Consider the following 17812-nt stretch of genomic DNA (forward strand, 5'->3'; position numbering starts at 1 on the left):
TTGAATTCATGCAGGACAAGCCGGCACACAACAAAAGGGAGAGGTTGCAGATTGGTGGAGGAATGCCTGACATCAAGGTCATCACGGACTTTGAAAATAGAGTTATTTAGCTGGCCAGTGAGAACCTGGACCATTCCTGTGCTGACGGTGAGGTTGTGGTGCTCAACCAAGTGAGGATCCAGCAGTCCAATATCCATCAGAGAACCATGCTGTGAATCAGTTCCCCTGTAACGCAGTCCTCTGCCATGCACATCTGGGAAGCAGCCGAGGGGTCCATGAGCCAGGTCCTTGACTCAAGCCCTGAAGACACCTCGGAAGAAGAGTCTGATGACATCCTCATTGAAGACCTGTCACAGCGCTCACCCACACTCTCCACCAGCGCAGAGACACACACCTTGGTGGGACCTAGTTCTAGGGTAGCCTCACGGTCACAATCTGGTGAGCACATTGCACTGTCTGGTCCACAGCAGGCGGCGGCAGGGACTTCCCAGGTTTCCGGCACTTGAAAGACTGCTCGAGGCCAGATATCAGCTGAGGTGGCTCTGGACTAAAGTCACACCACAGTTGCTGGAGTTGCAAAGGGAACATTAGGAAGACATGTCCACTGCTCTCCTCAGATAGCAAGGCATGATGGAAGAGTCTGTCTGCCTTCAGCCTGAGGCTATAAAGCCAGCATGGCAATGCACTGGGGTCAACACTAGTAGGATGGCAGCTGCGATGGAGACTTTCGTCCAGGACATCTGTTCTGCACTGCTGTGCGGGCTGAACTCTGTTGGTTATGCCATAATTGGTCTCCAACAGTGTCAACACGAGAGGGGTGCAGGTCAGCTCGATCTCACTCTAGCTTCTCCTTCTCCTCAACAAATCAACCTGGGGCCCTCAGGCACCCAGGCAGAAGGATCAGCAGGTGCACACCCCAGGACCATCCACCCAGGGGACTTCGGCCCATCCAAATTTACTTTCCCTGTGACCCCCACAGCTCTAGGTCCACGAGGCCAAGTGCCACTTTCACGCAGCAGGACCCAGAAAGCAGGCCGGAGCTACCAAGATCTCGGCCCTCCAGAGAACGCCAGTCAAGGTCATCATAGACAGGATGTAGCAGTCAGCAGGCTGCCTCCACATTCGCTGTGGATGTTGGTGGAGCACCAATACGTTACGACAGGGTCAGGAAGGTAAAGTAGATGTAACTCTTTTCGAGTCAAAACAATTAACTAAATTAACAATAACAAGGGAGAAATCAAGCACAGCCCCTAAGTCAGGTCAGCTGTAAAATCAAGGAAAAACTTTAAAGGAACCTTACAAACATCAAACTAAGATGTGATTAAAGGGGTCAACAAAACACCCCAGTCCCCGCGGTGCCCACCGGGCACAGAAGGCCTCGATGGTGCCGGCAGACACCGCGTGCTCCCTTTCCAGGGACATCCGGCCGCGAACGTAGCCGTGGAAGAGGGACAAACAATCGGGCGGGACTCCCCCGTCGATCGCCCGCTGCCTGGACCTGTTGATGGCCAACTTGGCCAGACCCAGGAGCAGGTTCACGAGGAGGTCCTCCTCCTTCCTAACCCCCTTCCGCACCGGGTGTCCGTAGATCAGGAGCGTGGGGCTGAAGTGCAAACATAAAGAAGATGTAGCTGCACAGCCTGAGCACAGGTGTTAATTATTTGTCCATAATGTTCACTATAGTAAATAAACTCCCAAGAATGTCTCCTTGCCTATAGCTTCTTGTTCTAATGAGTAGTGTTCGTGTCACTCAGATGTGAAAGCTTGGTTCCGGCACAAGAGTAAGGCAGGTGTCTCAGTCCACAGCCTCTTCCCAATGCTTTGTGCAACCCTCCCAGCACACTGATGGTGCACCTTCACAGTCACTGGACACATCAGTCATGTCTACACCTTGATGGGGCTTATCATTGCTGCCAGAATGTTCTGGGCTGGCGGCACAGAGTTCCATCATTCTCTCTGTGTGCTCCCAGCACCTTTGAGCTGAGGCTGGCCCCTCATCTCATCAGCATCTGTGTCCAGTCACAGTATAGTCCTGAAGGGTACCGCTCACGAAGGATGCCATTGGATCAGGGGAAGTTAAATTTTCCCTGCTGCATCTCCATGAAATGACCCTGTTCACAGAACGCAAGTGAGGTGCCATCAGCCAGACAGGAGTCAGACATTCATATGAACTATGTGAGGATCCATGGGGTGTCCTCACTGCTTGTTATCATCATCCTCCTGGAATGTATGGTCTATTGGCATCTCCTGCATCTTGATTACAGGAGCCTTGCCGCAGAGGGTATGTGTGCTCCCATCAGCCAGACAGGACTGAAATGTTCATAGATGCAATATGAGTATCTATGGAGCCACCTCACTGCATGCTGACATCATCCTCCACAAATCTAGCAGCTATGAGGGCCTCATGAGCATGCCTGCTCATCTGGACAATGCAATGGCCTCATCCCCATTATCCTTGCCTTCGAGGACCTCATCATCCTCATACCCGTCGATATCGTCCTCATCGGACAAGATGTACAGCTCCTCCATCTACTCCTCAGGCAGCTCCTCCCCCCATTGCAGCGCCAGGTTGTGAAAGGCATAGTAGGCGACGACGATGCGTGGACTGTATTGCAGGTCTCCACCAGACTGGTCCAGGCACCAGGACCTCATCATCAACATCCCAACGGTTTGCTCTACCAAAATTCGAGTTACAGCTTGAGCCTCATTGTACCTTCTCTCTGCTGCACTGTGAGGCCACCGCATGAGCGTCATCAGCCACGTCCTCTGTGGGTAGCCCTTGTCCCTGAGGAGCTAACCCTGCAGCCTCTATGGACCCTGGAAGGCGTCAGGGATCTGAGACCTACTGAGAATATAGGAGTCATGGACACTCCCTGGGAATCGTACACAGGCCTGTGGGATGCATTTGTGATGGTTGCAGACCTGCTGAACATTCAGAGAGTAGAAGACCTTGCGGTTCAAGTAGTTGCCTGCTTGTTGCCAAGGAAATCTGAGCACCAAGTGAGTGCAGTCAATGGCACCCTGCACCTATGGGAAGCCTGAGATTCGGGCAAATTCCAGCGCTCTTGCTTCCTGTCTTTCCTGATCCCGGGCGAAATGCTCAAAGTTGTGTGCCTTCCTGAAGATGGCATCCATGACCTCCTGGATGCACTTGTGTATGGGGGCTTGCACAATCCCACAGAGGTCACCTGTGGAGCCCTGAAAGGCGCTATTGGCATAAAATTTGAGCACTGCACTCACTTTCACGGCTACTGGCAGTAGATGCCCTCCATGCCCCGGCGGCATCAAATCTGCAGCAGGTGGCCAATGTGACTGACCAGATCTCTGGACATGCGCAGTCTTCAGTGACACCAGTTCTCGGTCATCTGCATGAATGACAAGTGCCTTCTGTAGACCCTGGGTCTGGCTAGATGCCGACCCATGACGGCTCACTGTGGCTCTTCAGTGGTGTGCACTGGACCCCCAGCCACCCCTTCTTCTCAAGGGTGCTGCTCCTTCCTCTGCCTAGCCAAGCGACTCTGTCGCTCTCTTCTCCTTCGTCTCCAGTCTTGGATGGCCAGAATTTAGAGCACTGCACGTCTGCCCAAAACTCCACCCACCTCCGCTCTACTCCACTTGACCGATTGGCGGCAGCTTTGCCCACTGGACTGCATGCTGTGATGTCAGCTCAGGCGCAGGCATTCTCCTAACCTGCACTGCAAAGCTGCACTGTTAGCTTGAACCATGGGGGAGATTGGTCCAAACCGGGATGATGACATTGCAAGAGGCCGTGAGTGCCTCCAGCAGTGACTGCTGCACGGCCAGCTTTCACAAGGAGATTGTATAACTTGCGCAGTCGTCCAATTGTTCTGCAGTCCACTAAAATGCTCATTAGTTTGCAGTCTGTGCCCAAGGGGTGAAAAGTTCAGCAGCATTTGGTGGCACCAAAAACCCCTGTGTTGCATGAGTGGGCAGATAAGTTAGAGGCCCGACTCCAAGCATGTCAAAGTGGCTGTGCCTGTACTGTCAAAGCTGTAGAAGAATGCTCACTTTATACATGATTTCCCTAATCCGTGGCCGCTTTCCTCCCTCCCTCCTACCCCACATGTGCTTGTGCACTACCATCAGACCATGCTGCCTTGCCCTTCCCCTGCAACTCGCCCCAACCGTTGTGCAGCCCTTGTTCCAGCATCTCACTGTCAGCCAGCCAGGAAACCCACTTACCTGCGCCCTTGCCTGAATGCACGGTGCCTCTCCCTTGAAGTCAAATGGACGATCCTTGCGAGCGCTGCGTAATATTATAGTGCAGTCATCTCCAAGTTCCCCTCGAAGTTCAGCTCGCAAGGTCCACACCTTTTAAATGCTGTTGTCCGCCCATGTGCCTGGATGATTCAGCATGGGGGGATGATTCTGGTGAGCAGGGCTTATAATCATATGCATATGTATTAAAATGACGTTCCCGACAAGCGGCGGTGGGAAACTCGGCATAGACAGGTGGAGCGGACGATCACAAACTAATTTCATGATGGCATGGAACCGATTTTTGGCCTCCTTGCCGTATTGTCCGCTCACGCCTGCCCAGGAAGTTATGATTTCCTTGATGCCCGAAGCCAATGGGGACAGAAAATTCCAGCCTTAATATTTAACACCTTTAGGAATAGATTGATATGCTTATTCTGTTCTACTTTTATTCTGTTTGTGACAGATTCTAAGTGAAGGCAAACTTTCTAAACCTATCAGTTAAAGTCTTTTAAAATCATTGTTTTATAAGCATTGATTGAGCCCCTTCACTCATTTGAAACTGCAGCACTCTTCAGGATAGCTAACCCTGTTTATTTGTTTGGGAATGGACAGATTGTAGGGCTTACAATGGAGAATTCTCACCTTTGGACAGACAATTTCACCAGATTTTGAGTAGAAATGATGCCATTCTTCGATGGGGAGCAGGGATAATTCATAGTACACTTGCGTACCTCTAAGTGGCTGTCTTAATAGGAGCATTGGAGAATCTGGGAACTGTTAGCAAATATAATTAAATCTTGGAAAAACATGAAAGAAAGTAATAAATAATGCAATACATGTATAATTAGTCAGTATTGTATCTTATACCATTGAACTGAACGTCGATTTTTGATCGGACACCATAAAACAGCATTCACAATTATCTAAAAATGAAATTAATAGGCAGAGAACTTCAGTAAGTGATGTAATAAAGCAACTGACCAGACTATTGCCTGCCTTTCCCTATTTGTTTCAGTCACTGGTAGTAAAAGGACTATTCCAGGGAGAATGGAACAGTCTCGCTTAACTCACTTTCCCAGAACGGCTTTATCCAATTCAGGGTCATGGGGAGTCTGAGCCTATCCTGACTGGCAATGGGCACGGTACACCCAGGACAGCATGCCAGTCTATCACAGGGCACACACACTAAGGGGCAATTTAACCGTAGCCAATCCACCTAACCAGCATGTCTTTGGATGGTGGGAGGAAACCGAAGCACCCAGTAAAAACCTACACAGGCACGGGGAGAACATACAAACCCCATACAGACAGGCACCTGAGGTCAGAATTGAACACAGGTCCCTAGAGCTGTAAGGCAGTAGTGCTAACCATTGTGCCACCATGCCACCCCAGAACAGTCTCCCAATTACAATTAATTTAATGCCACTTGTAATTGGTTGGCATAAGACAAAATCCTTTAGTTCTTCTAATATGAATGTTAAGCTGGTTTTCAGACCTCCCTGTGTTCTTTTAGGTAATGAGCCTTGCTTGCCCTGATTAAATTTCCACAGCAGCCTTCCCAAGCCTGGAAACTTGCATTTGGCACTTGTGACGCAACACATTCTTGTTCTTATGTATTTCCCACATTGCCACCGATTCTCCATAAGTTCATATTATGCACTAAATAAGTGTACTCTATGCTATTATAGAAAATGAAAATTATTATTGGTTTTAATGTACTATGGCTAATTATTGAAGGAAATTAACATTTTTGATAGTGAAGTCAACGTTTCTTTCATTTATTATAGGTTCTGCGGTGGATCTATTCCTCCTTCTATAACCAGCAGCGGCAGTATGATGAGCCTCCTTTTTGTGTCTGATTCAAGCATAGCTACACAGGGATTCTCAGCAAGTTATGATTCCCCTATTGCTTCCTCAGGTATGCTGTTACTGTGTAGAGTTTGTAATATTGCTGTGGTGATTCTGTATTATAATAATGAGCAAGATGGTGATAGTATGCCAATAATGTTGAGTTCTGTTTACTTAAACTTGAACAACAAGTACATGATACTTGTTAACTATATTGGTCTCTGCTTTGGCATCGTCTTTGACATTCAATATTGGCATGCCAAACTAATCCTTAATGTTGGGGGAATCTCAAACTAGGGCACATAGTTTCAAAATGAGGGGTCTCCATTTATGTCTGAGATGAGGAGGAATTTCTTCTTTCAGAGGGTTGTTAATCTTTGGAATTCTCAACCCCAAGCAGAGCCTTGGTCATTGAATGTATTAAAGACAAATATTTGATCTACAAGGGAGTCAAGGGTTATGGGAGCCAGGCAGGAAAGTGGAGTTAATGCCACAATCAAAGTAACAATGATCTTATTTATTGGTGGAGCAGGGTCGAGGGGCCAAATGGCCTAGTCCTGCTGCTATTTCTTATGTTGAACATTCTAACCTAAGTAATAGGACAGTAATATTGTTAAGAATTCTATTTGTTTAGTTTCTTTTCTATTACTCTTTACGAGAGAAACATTCTTATCTAGTGGGCAGCACTATACAGTCTGCCTCACTCAATTTGTCATATTCTTTAAAATTCTTTCATGGGATGCGGGTGTCACTGACTAGGCTAGCTTTTTTATTGCCCAACCCTCATTTCCCTTCTGAAGGTGGTGGTGAGCTGCCTCCTTGAACTGCTGCAGTCCAAGTGGTGTAGGAACACCCACAGTGCTGCTAGGGAAAGAGTTTTGGGATTTTGACCCAGTGACAGTTCCAACACCTTCTCGAGTGCAATTAGAGATGGGTAATAAATGCTGGCCCAGCCAGCGAAGCCCACATCACATGAATGTTTAAAAAATACAAAGTTAGGATGGTTTATGTTGGAGGGGAACTTGCAGGTGGTGGTGTTCCCATGTGTCTGCTGCCCTTGCCCTTCAAGGTGGTAGAGGTTGTAGCTTTGGAAGGTGCTGTTGAAGAAGCCTTGGTGAGTTGCTGCTGTGCATCTTGTTGATAGTACATACTGCTGCCACTCTGCGTCAGTGGTGGAGGGATTGGATGTTGAAGGTGCTGGATGTGGTGTCAATCAAGCAGGCTGCTTTGTCCTGGATGGTGTCGAGCTTCTTGAGTGTTGTTGGAACTGCACTCATTCAGGCAAGTGGAGAGTATTCCATCACGCTCCTGACTTATGCCTTGTAGATGGTGGACAGGCTACAGGGAGTCAGGAGATGAGTAACACTCATCTCAGCTTCTGACCTGCTCTTGTAGCCACAGTACTTATATGGCTGGTTCAGTTCTGTTTCTGATCAATATTAACCCCCAGAATGTTGATAGCGAGGGAATCAGCAATGGTTAATGCCATTGAATGTCAATGGGAGCTGTTTGGATTCCCTATTCTTAGAGATGGTAATTGCCTGGCATTTTTGTGGTGGGAATGTCACTTGCCACTTATGATCCAAGCCTGAATGTTGTCCTGGTCTTGCTGCACATGGGCACAACTGCTTGAGTATCTGAGGAGTCGCGAGTGGTGCTGAACATTGTACATTCATTAGCAAATGTTCTGACCTTAGGCTGGAGTGAAGGTCATGGATGAAGGAGTTAAAGATGTATGGGTCTTTGACACTACCCTGAGGAACTCCTGCAGTGATGTCCTGGGACTGAGATGATTGACCTCCAACAACCACAACCATCTTCCTTTGTGCTAGGTATGACTCCAGCCAGTGTGGAGTTTTCCCACTGATTCCCATTGACTTCAGTTTTGCTAGGGCTCCTTGATGTCGCACTCAGTCAAATGCTGCCTTGATGCCAAGGGCAGTCACTCTCACCTCACATCTGGAGTTCAGCTCTTTTGCCCATGTTTGAACCAAGGCTGTAATGAGGTCAGGAGTTGAGTGCTCTTGGCTGAACCCAAACTGAACATCGGTGAGTAGGGTATTGCTAAATAAGTGCTGCTTGATAGCACTGTTGCTGACCCCTACCAGCACTTTGCTTATGTTCAAGAGTAGACTGATGGGCCGGTAATTGGCCAGGTTGGATTTGTCCTGCTTTTTGTGTACAGGACATACCTGGGCAATTTTACATATTGCTGGGTAGATGCCAGTGTTGTAACTGTACTGGAACAGCTTGGCATTCAAAGCATCGCCTTACTTGCCATGCCTCTGATTAATGGAGAAGTGACAGCAGGATTCTGACATCATCCAATAGGAATATTGAGTATTTTTCAGACGCGGCACATTGAGTGCTGCCACCCACAGAGCTGTGATCTAAATGCAGTGTAATTTACTGAGGAATCTTTTTTGGTGGTAAAGGAAAGATGAGCAGACTCATTATTGAATTTTAATCTTGAGCTTCAACTGCTTTGGAGTCCTTACAATAGGTGGGATGATGTCATCATTGCCACTGAAAGGGTTATGTAATTAGGATGCACTTCTCCACACAAATGGTAGTGGAAATCTGGAACCCTCTGCCCAAAACACTGGATTCTGGGTAACTGAAATTTTAAGACTGTAGTTGATATACGTATCAAAGGATAGAGAGAAAAAGAGGGTAAATGGAGTTAAGATACAGATCAACCATGATCACTGAACGGTGGAGTAGGCTCGAGGGACTGTGTCGGTTTTGACTGTCCTTAAGCTCATGTGTGCAAGGAAAGATATCATTGATCTAGACTGGAATTTTGGTAAGATGTATTACTGACAGAAGACATGTTAGACATCACATCACTGACACTGACATTACTGATATCATTACAGACACTGAAAGGGATTTGAAAACAGATAATGCTGGAAAAACTCAGCAGGCCTGCCAACATCTGTGGAGAGAGAAACAGAGTTAATGTTTTGAGTCCATCTAACTCTTCTTCAGAGTTAAAGAGAAGTAGAAATGTGATGGATTTTATACTGTTTAAGAGGGGGTGCAGCAGGTGGAGCAAAATAGAAGGTCACGGATAGGTGGGAGCTAAGGAGGAATTTGACAAAGATGTCATGGACATAGGACAAAGGGAGTGTTAATGGTCATGTTAAAGACTAAAGAAGGTGCTGATAGTAGCATAACAGTAAGATAGCAGAATGTGTTAATAGCAGAACAAGGGCCAGTGCTCTGTGAAAGCAAAATAGTATTGGGGGAGAATGATAAAAAAAATGTTTTAAATAGATGAATAACTAAAAATTTTTAAAAATTGAGTTAAAAAAGGGGTGAAGATGGAGGAGACAGTTCATGGTCTGAAGTTGTTGAACTTATTGTTAAGTCTGGAAGGCTGTAAAATGCCTAATTGGAAAATGAGGTGCTGTTCCTCCAGTTTGCGTTGGGCTTCGGTGGAACATTGCAGCTGGCCAAGGACGGGCATGTGGACATGAGAGCAAGTTGGTGTGTTGAGATGGCAAGCGACAGAAATGTCTGGGTCATGCTTGCAGACTGAGAGTAGGTGTTCCACAAAGTGATCATCCAGTCTGCGTTTAATCTCCCTCTTGTAGAAGAGACCGCATTGGGAGCAGCGAATACAGTAGACCAAATTCAAAGAGGTACAATTGAAATGCTGCTTCACCTGAAATGAGTGTTTGTGCTTTGGACAGTGAGGAGGGAGGAGGTAAAGGAACGGGTGTTGCACCTTCTGCGATTGCCTGGGAAGGTGCTCTGGAAACGGGATGAGGAGTTGGGGGTGGTGGAGGAGTGGACCAGGGTTTCACAGAGGGACAGTCCCTATGGAATGCTGACGGGGGGAGGGAGGTGAGGGGAAGATGTCTTTGATGGGCACTTTCTACCCAAGGCAGGTAGGCCAAAAGGGGAATTTTCCTGACTCCTATTACCTGCCACAAGGATGAAAAGCCAGCCCACAATGAGGCTCTCAGGTCAAGAAACAAAGCTTCATTAAAACTCATTACATTTTATACTGCAGAATTGTGCACCCTGTGAATAAAGACAGCAGGCTTGTTCATCTGAATATGTGACCCACCCTAGCAAAGTTCATGCATGCACTTTTTTTTTAACGTAGTGCTGCCAATCCAAATAAAATGTATCCAGGAGTGATCTCATAGTCTGGCTTTTCGAGTTGATTTCCTCAGGGTTGGACTTGTTATTGTTGATTGCAATTGTTTACTTTATCGGATCTATCTTTTGAAAGTTGCATTGTATCCTGCAGTTGCTCAGTCCTAATTTATTTTCCATTGCTTTTACAGAAACTGTCTTTTTATCAGTTGCTTATTTCATTTGCAGCAAGCAAATTGATCAGCATAGGAATCTCTCTGGGCAAATTCTATTTGAATAAGGAGAAGAATATGAATGAATACAAGTCACAGCTAGGAACATTCATGCAGCAATTATTGCTTGGCCAGACATTCAACCACATGTAGAATCTGGCTCCTTCACAAACATTATTGACCTATTGCTCAAGGTGCAATGGCCCAATCAACAACATGCTCTTCATTATTAATGACCATACATGGTCATCTATTCATTTGCTGCTATCTAAATGAATTGTGAGGAGCTTTGTTTGAACTAAACTAAGTGCAATAATTTAACATCCTTACAAGTGATTTGTATATTTGGTGCTACTGTTTGTACCATTGTACTTCCTTTTGAGCCAAATTTACTCCTTCGGCTGCCTTTCCAGCGGAAGGAGTAAATATGGTTACAAGCTACTGATTTCCAACGGGGGGACCGCTTGGGACTTATGTGTCTTTTGGTGCTGCATCAATAGATGGTCCTAGAGTTTCTAGCAGTACTTCTCACAGTTTGGTAGCTGCTTACTCCTGTTGCTAAATGGCACTTCTTTTGAGGGAGCCATTTATTTTGTCACAATGGGGAGGGTACCCTGCAGTTCACCCACCTCATCTAGCAGAAAATCTCAGGGTATAACTGATCCCAGACATGATTTATGAAATGTCAGCCCATGCCATTTTGCCCTCCCCATTTTCTACCACTGTTCCTGACAGTGCCAAGAAGGACCTACTGATTTTTGGGCAATTGCATGTAATTGAGGCAAAATGGAGTCATAATCTCCAATGCCCCATTGATTGCCATTTTCACTCAACTCTCAATGGCTCCTTTTTCTGTCCATGTAAAACAGACATGCAGGGTTGCCGAACACAAAAAGACAGAAGAGAACTGGAGCAGACTAGCATCAATATCCGATAGCACTGTTTCAAAGATTATTTCTGGATTATCTTGGGTTTATTTTGGTGTTGACAACTTTTGGGCATCTGTCTTCTGTACTATTTCCACAGAAATTCCCATATATCTTTTTTTTTTGCAAGAAGAGGACCAATGCAGGGATGCCTCTCTGACCAAGTAGCATCAAAGATGCATAACTCCTACCCATGGTGCTCTAACATCAGAATATCTAGGAGAGGCAATTAACAAAGGAGCAGTGCCTACAGGCAGTTTCGCTTTACAAAAAGGGACCATCACTGTGTTATGCCACATGTTGCAAACAAATCCACAGCCAACCTCTGCTAGAGGATCCACTTGCCAGTTAAGGACTCTCTAACTGTAACTTGTATATTATTGGGTCATTTCAGGCTTCCAGTCACAAATTGCAAATGTTTGATTCATTCCCCTCAATGTAAAACTGAGGGCAGCATGGAATGACACCACAATTTTAAAGTGGCAGAATTCTCAAATGTGGGGAAGTAACAGATTACTCTCATAATTTTAACTAAAACCCATCCTGTTTGTATTCCTATGCTGCAATCCTGATAGACTGTACCATTGTCACTGACTGTCTTTTCCAACCCACTGGCATTAGACACTGTGGGCAAGCAAGCTTAATGGTCTCAATGAGCTCAGTGAAATATTTTGTGGTGGCTGCTGGATGTGAATACCCAATTGGAGCTTCCACATGCTCGAGGTAAATGGCATAAGTGCAAAGCCATCAGCAATGTCTTACGCATGCTGTTAATGGACTCCTCCAACTGAGCTGCCATCTTCACAGCATACTGTCTGATATAGTCCCTAGTGCCTCCACCAACACTTCATAATTCAGAACCATCACTTTTTAAAGACAAACCTACAGGATCTATGTACAGGCAGCTCAGTCAGGGCACTACACAACCTGAAGACCCAAACTTCTCAATGCCATCAACAGCTCCTCCTGCTCAGTTGTGCTTTGTGTGTCATTTGGTACACCCCATTCTGGTCCACTGCCTAACTGCCCAAGAGTGAACATCCCTGTGCCCAGGAGGGCTAGAATGATTAGCATGTGTGCTCTGCAATGCTGATAGGACTGATTGTCCTGGAATTTGAATATTTCTCCTCAGCAACAATTGGAAAAGATAAACAGAAAGGGGGTTATTGTTTTTTTGATGAACAGTGTTGTAACTTCCAGTGAAAGAAGGAGTATGAAGGCTTCAGTGTATGATTTGCTGACAGTTATTGCAGACCACAGTAGGACAAAAATAAAGGGAGGTAGATGGTCAACATGAAGTTGCATGAAGCCTTACTTCCCCATTTCCAGCTTTTTGTCTAGCTCCCCCCATAAGATTTGCCCTACCTGCTCCTCATGCAGAAGAGGTAATAAGAATTATATATTTTTTTCACATGGCAGAATAAAACCCAAGAGTCAGCATGATGCTTGTATTGGGTATGATGATGGACACATGCAACAATTATAATCCATATGAGGCTTTTATTAATGTAGCATGTGAATAAAAATTACATAAAAATCAGAAATAAAGAAATTGGTCACTGCTAATAAATAGCTGAGAAGGTGGAGCCACAAAAGTATGTCCCAGGTACATTCCTTGATCTGTACCATTCATTGATCTCAGCCAGGCGTACAGTGGATTCTTATTGTTTGACTTGGGAGGGTAAGAGAGGAATTCTGCTTTTGATTGCCGTCCAGTGGTCCCTGTTGCCTATCCTTGAATATTGGGTGAAAACAGGATTAAGTCGAACTATGGACAAATAACCTTTAATAATGGCGAACACTGCAACCATACTCCAGCATGAGTCAACATATTCAGGAAAGGAAGGATAACAGAAAAGAAATAGAAACAGGAAATCAATTTGCATTTGAGAGACCACAGAATTGCCAGTTGGCTAGCATTCCATCTGATCCTTTCATCTTAATGACTTTATAACAATATGGTGTAATAAGAATTGCATTCCCTACAGTTCCCTTAAGGTGGAAACTGGGAAATTTATTTTTCCATGCCAGTCTTTGTCTTGTAAGAACTAGGGCTTTCAGGCAGTAAACATCAGGAATGAAATGTAAGGGTGGGGCACAAGATGGAGTCTGGAATTCCTGTTTTCACTTTTGGTGATAGCCTTGTCCTTATAACTTTTATGGAACCGGTCGGATGAGCCTTTTGGGAGTGCCTTGATAATCTGCCAAGTCTTTCCAGGTCCTATGTTTGAAAAACATTTTTAATAATTTACTTTACAGAGAAATGCTACCTAGATTTGTGTTACTCTATGACTATATAGATAGCAACTAAAATAAATGTGATTTTTTTTTATTTTCAATATTTTCTGAAAAAGTGACAAAACTTTTTTTAAAAGTTGTAAATTAGTTCCATAGTCCCTAAAGGGTTGATTCGAATTTGAGGCCTGCAGGATGTGAATCAAAAGGGAAGTATTAAAAATGATTTTTAGAATATTTAATATCCTTTTATATTTGGATTGGAGACACCCTGAAAATATGCTATGACTAACTGGAAGAAATTAGGAGACAGCCTTTATAATGGCCTTTCTGGTGTTTTCTGTAACAAAGGTGGCATTGACTGTAGTTTCTGCTGGATGTGATGAAAAAGGATTATTATTGGCATAACAAATGCGTGCCTGCCATCTTTTTGATTTTACATCAAACAAATAAAATCCAAAGGCCGTTATGCTCCGATCCATTGCAAATCAGCTTCAGGCAATATAACAACCAAAAGCAGCTGAGAGCACTGAGACGATGGGTACTAACAGGGGAAAGTGTTAAACTCTTACATCAGAGTCAGATTAACTGAGCAGTTTGTGGTATTACCGTTAGATAGAAAAACAGCTGCTCTTAAGTATGTTATCTGGCTAGTTCAAAAACTAGTTGCCATTGATCACTAATGTCATATTTATTAATGCCTTCTTAAATAGCCATGAACCCCAGCCTGACAACAATAAATTGATAACATGGATGCAAACATGTATCATTATTGTGGAGAATGTGCCTCACAAAGACAAGGCAAGGGTACTATATATTAATGTTCTAGAATAGAGCAGAAATGGTAAAAATCTGATTGCAGATTTTGACATATGAGTTAAGTGGATAACTTCCAAGCAGAAGCTTATGCAATGACTCAAAGCATACAGCATTTTCCTAAGCTGTACACTAAACTGCAGGACTAGTTCTGGCATCCTGTGCACATTATGATTTTATGGTTTCATGCTCCCAGAACTGCACAAAAGTGCTTTGTGCTCTGTTTGCCGTTGGCTGATATTCCATGACTTAATGAAAGGCAGGAGGATAAAAATCGCACAATTTGCGGCTACAGTCTGGATTGGTTTGATTTTCCACTGCTTGCAGGAATAAATGCACAGAGAAAGGTTTCTTTTTTCAATTCCAAATGTGTGCACAATTATACAAAACAACCAATATATATGCAGGTTTCCATGTGACCAGTTACTTTACAACAGTTAATATGTTCCTAGCTTTGAAAATATATAAAACTAAAAAGTGTAAAATCTGAGTTGTGACGTACTTGGTCTGTTGCAGCAGGAATCCTTGTTTTAGTACAACAGTGAAAGCAATCTGAATATGATGTAAGTGATTCCATGATTTAAGTCAAATATAAATTGAAGAGAAAATCCTGATTCGAAAAATACAGATTCTACGACAAAATAATGCTCCGCAATATCAATTTTTACTAACTATGTGCTGACCAAATATATTCATTGGCCCATACTGAAAGAGGCTTTGAAAATGCACAATGCTTCCAGTTTGGTTTGCTGTAACTTTAACAGGAGGCAGCAGACCAGGGCCAAAAGTTAGACTGGGACCGACATAACCAGAGGCCAGCTTTACGTGGGAATTATCATTTGGCCTTATAAGATACGGAATCTCTTCCTGAATCATGCCACTGTACCTAGTGGTGTAAGAAAAGATGGGACCAAGGTGGCAACCCCAAATATCAGAAATGCCACTCTTTTGCCCTCTCAGTCAATAGAGACAGGATTGGCAGCTGTTTGTTTACCTGGTGAAATAATGGGAACAATTTTAATGTGCAGAGGGATTGGCGAATGGGGCAGGGGGTAGTGGCTGAGGTGGGGAGCATTGCATAACATCGTTATTTATGTGAGACTGTCAATTTTAACTTCAGGCCGTATTAGTATTAACTGACTGGCCAGCCAATTCACAGGATTAACACGAATCCTGAAAGCAACAACTATTAAGAAGGCATTGACCTAAACATACAGAATGTTTTTTGACTTGTATGAATACCAAATTCTGGGCTCCTAGCAGGAAAACCAAGCTCAAAGTTAAACTTCAGCTGAATGATTGTGAATCCAACAGGACTGAAAAGGTGCCCAATTTAGGCTGCACAATTTCTGGCAGCAATCTGGTATATTTAAAGGATGAAAGCACCACTTACATGAAGGTTGTTTTCAATGAATTGAAGAAGTATTTTAATTTTAAATTTTGTTTTTCTTCATTTGTGTGATGTGGTTGTTGCTATAGGACCAGCTTTTATTATCCACCTCTAATTGCCACTTGAGAAGGGGGAGGTGGGTCGTCTTTATAAAATGCTGCAGTCCATATGGAGTCGGTACTCAAAATGCTGTTAGATAGAGAGATCCAATGGTGATAAAGAAACAGCAATATACTTCCAATCAGAATGGTATGGGATATGGAGAGAAATTTTCAGTTGCTGGTATTCCCAAGTGCCTGTTGCTTTTGTCCTTCTATATAGTAGAGATCGTAAGTTTGGAAAGTGCTCTGGGAGAAGCCTTGGCGAGTTGCAGCAGTGCATCTTGTAGATGGCATGGACTGCAGCCGCAGTGCACCGATGGTATAGGGAATGTTTATGGTAGTAAATTGGTTGCCAATCAAGCGGGCTGCTTTGTCCCGGATGGTTATATGTCAAGGGGAGTTGGTTAGTTTCTCTCCTGTTGGAGATTGTAATTGTCTGGCATTTGTGTGATGTAAACCTTGGTGTTGTCCAGGGCTTGTTGCATGTGGCCATGGATTGCTTCAATATCTGAGGAGTTGTGAATAGTACTTGACACTGTAATCATCAGTGAACATCCCAATTTCTTATCTTATGGGTAGAAGGTCATCGATGGAGAAACTGAAGATGGCTGGGTCTTGCCCTGAGGAACTCATGCAACAATGTCCTGCAACTTAGATGATTGGCCTCCATCAACCAAAATCATCTTCCTTTATGTTAGGTATAATCCCTTTGATTCCTATTGACTTCAATTTTACTAGGGGCAGAAATTTCTGTTCGGACGTGCGTCCCGACGTCACCGTACATCATCCCGATCTTTCGTTCGACGGGCATGTGCCGGAGTCAGCTGCGCGCCCGCCGAACTGTCAAAGGCCTGTTAAGGCCATTAACAAACTAATTAAACTGATTCTCAATGCTGCCCATCCAACCTTAAGGTTGGCAGGCAGGCAAAGAGCCCAAGCGGCCTTCACGTTTTGCATGAAACCTCATCCACGGGTGGGTTGAGGTTTCATGAAGGTTTTATTAAATAAGTAAAAATTTCTCTGACAATTCATAAACATGTCCCAGCTCATGTGACACTGTCACATGAGGGGACATGTCTGAATAATTTTATTCTTTCATTTTTTGAAACTTTAAAACAGAACTTAATCTCCCTGAGGCAACTCCATGCCTCAGGGAAATTTCAGGCCCTGACTCTCCCTCCTCCCTCCACCCGCACAGGTAGTGCTGAGTACTACCAGGCGCGCAGCACGCTGGGCCCACGTAAAATGGCGGTGCAGAGCCGATTGCGGGCGGCGATCAGCTCTGCAGCAGCCCACGCTCGCTCATGACCGGCCCACCCGACAGGGGGAATATTCTCTCCTAGGTCTCCTGATGCCACACTCAGTCAAAAGCTGCTTTAATGTCATGCAGTCACTCTCACCTGTTTTGTGTGTTTGGACCAAGGTTGAAATGAAGTCTGGGGCTGTGTGGTCCTGGTGGAAACCAAACTGAGCATCTATCTCTTCTGCACAATAGAATTGGCCACAGACAGAGCTTCTAGACATTTTCATGGAGGTTTTGTGAGCAGAGGTCAGGTCTAGGAGAGAAATATTTTCCCACAAAGCAGGAGGATGATGCCCAGAACCTAGTAAAGAAAGTCTGGATTAAGTGAACTGCAGCAGCACCATCCTTGCCACTACCACCACTATCCCCCCACTCCTCAATCCTCCAGCACCCCAGAACCATTACTGGAGCACACTATACCACCTCTCATTCCACTCGCAGCACATACTGACCTTTTGCTTACTACCTTCACTGCATCCATTATTGCTATGTTCTTGCTGTCAACTGAAGACCTGCACTTCCTCTTGTCTCATTCCACAAGTCACAAGCTTTCTCCCTCTGCAGGAGAAGAAAGTGCACAACACCAGAGAAAGAAAGGTCAGGTGGAAGAACACCCATCACAGTCCTCAGCCAAGTGGAACAGGAGGCAA

At 44.7% G+C, this 17812-nt stretch overlaps 1 protein-coding gene across 1 annotated transcript in view; it reads left to right on the forward strand.

Moving 5' to 3' along the window:
• cubn (cubilin (intrinsic factor-cobalamin receptor)) overlaps window positions 1-17812 on the forward strand; it is a 481327-nt gene that overhangs the window by 125942 nt on the left and 337573 nt on the right. Inside the window, exon 20 of the mRNA XM_078535601.1 lies at window positions 6009-6139. Coding sequence (XP_078391727.1) covers window positions 6009-6139 — 131 coding nt within the window. The remainder of the gene's footprint in view (window positions 1-6008; window positions 6140-17812) is intronic.

Source organism: Cetorhinus maximus, chromosome 3 (assembly GCF_964194155.1).
Source record: "Cetorhinus maximus chromosome 3, sCetMax3.hap1.1, whole genome shotgun sequence".
Lineage (NCBI taxonomy): Eukaryota > Metazoa > Chordata > Chondrichthyes > Lamniformes > Cetorhinidae > Cetorhinus > Cetorhinus maximus.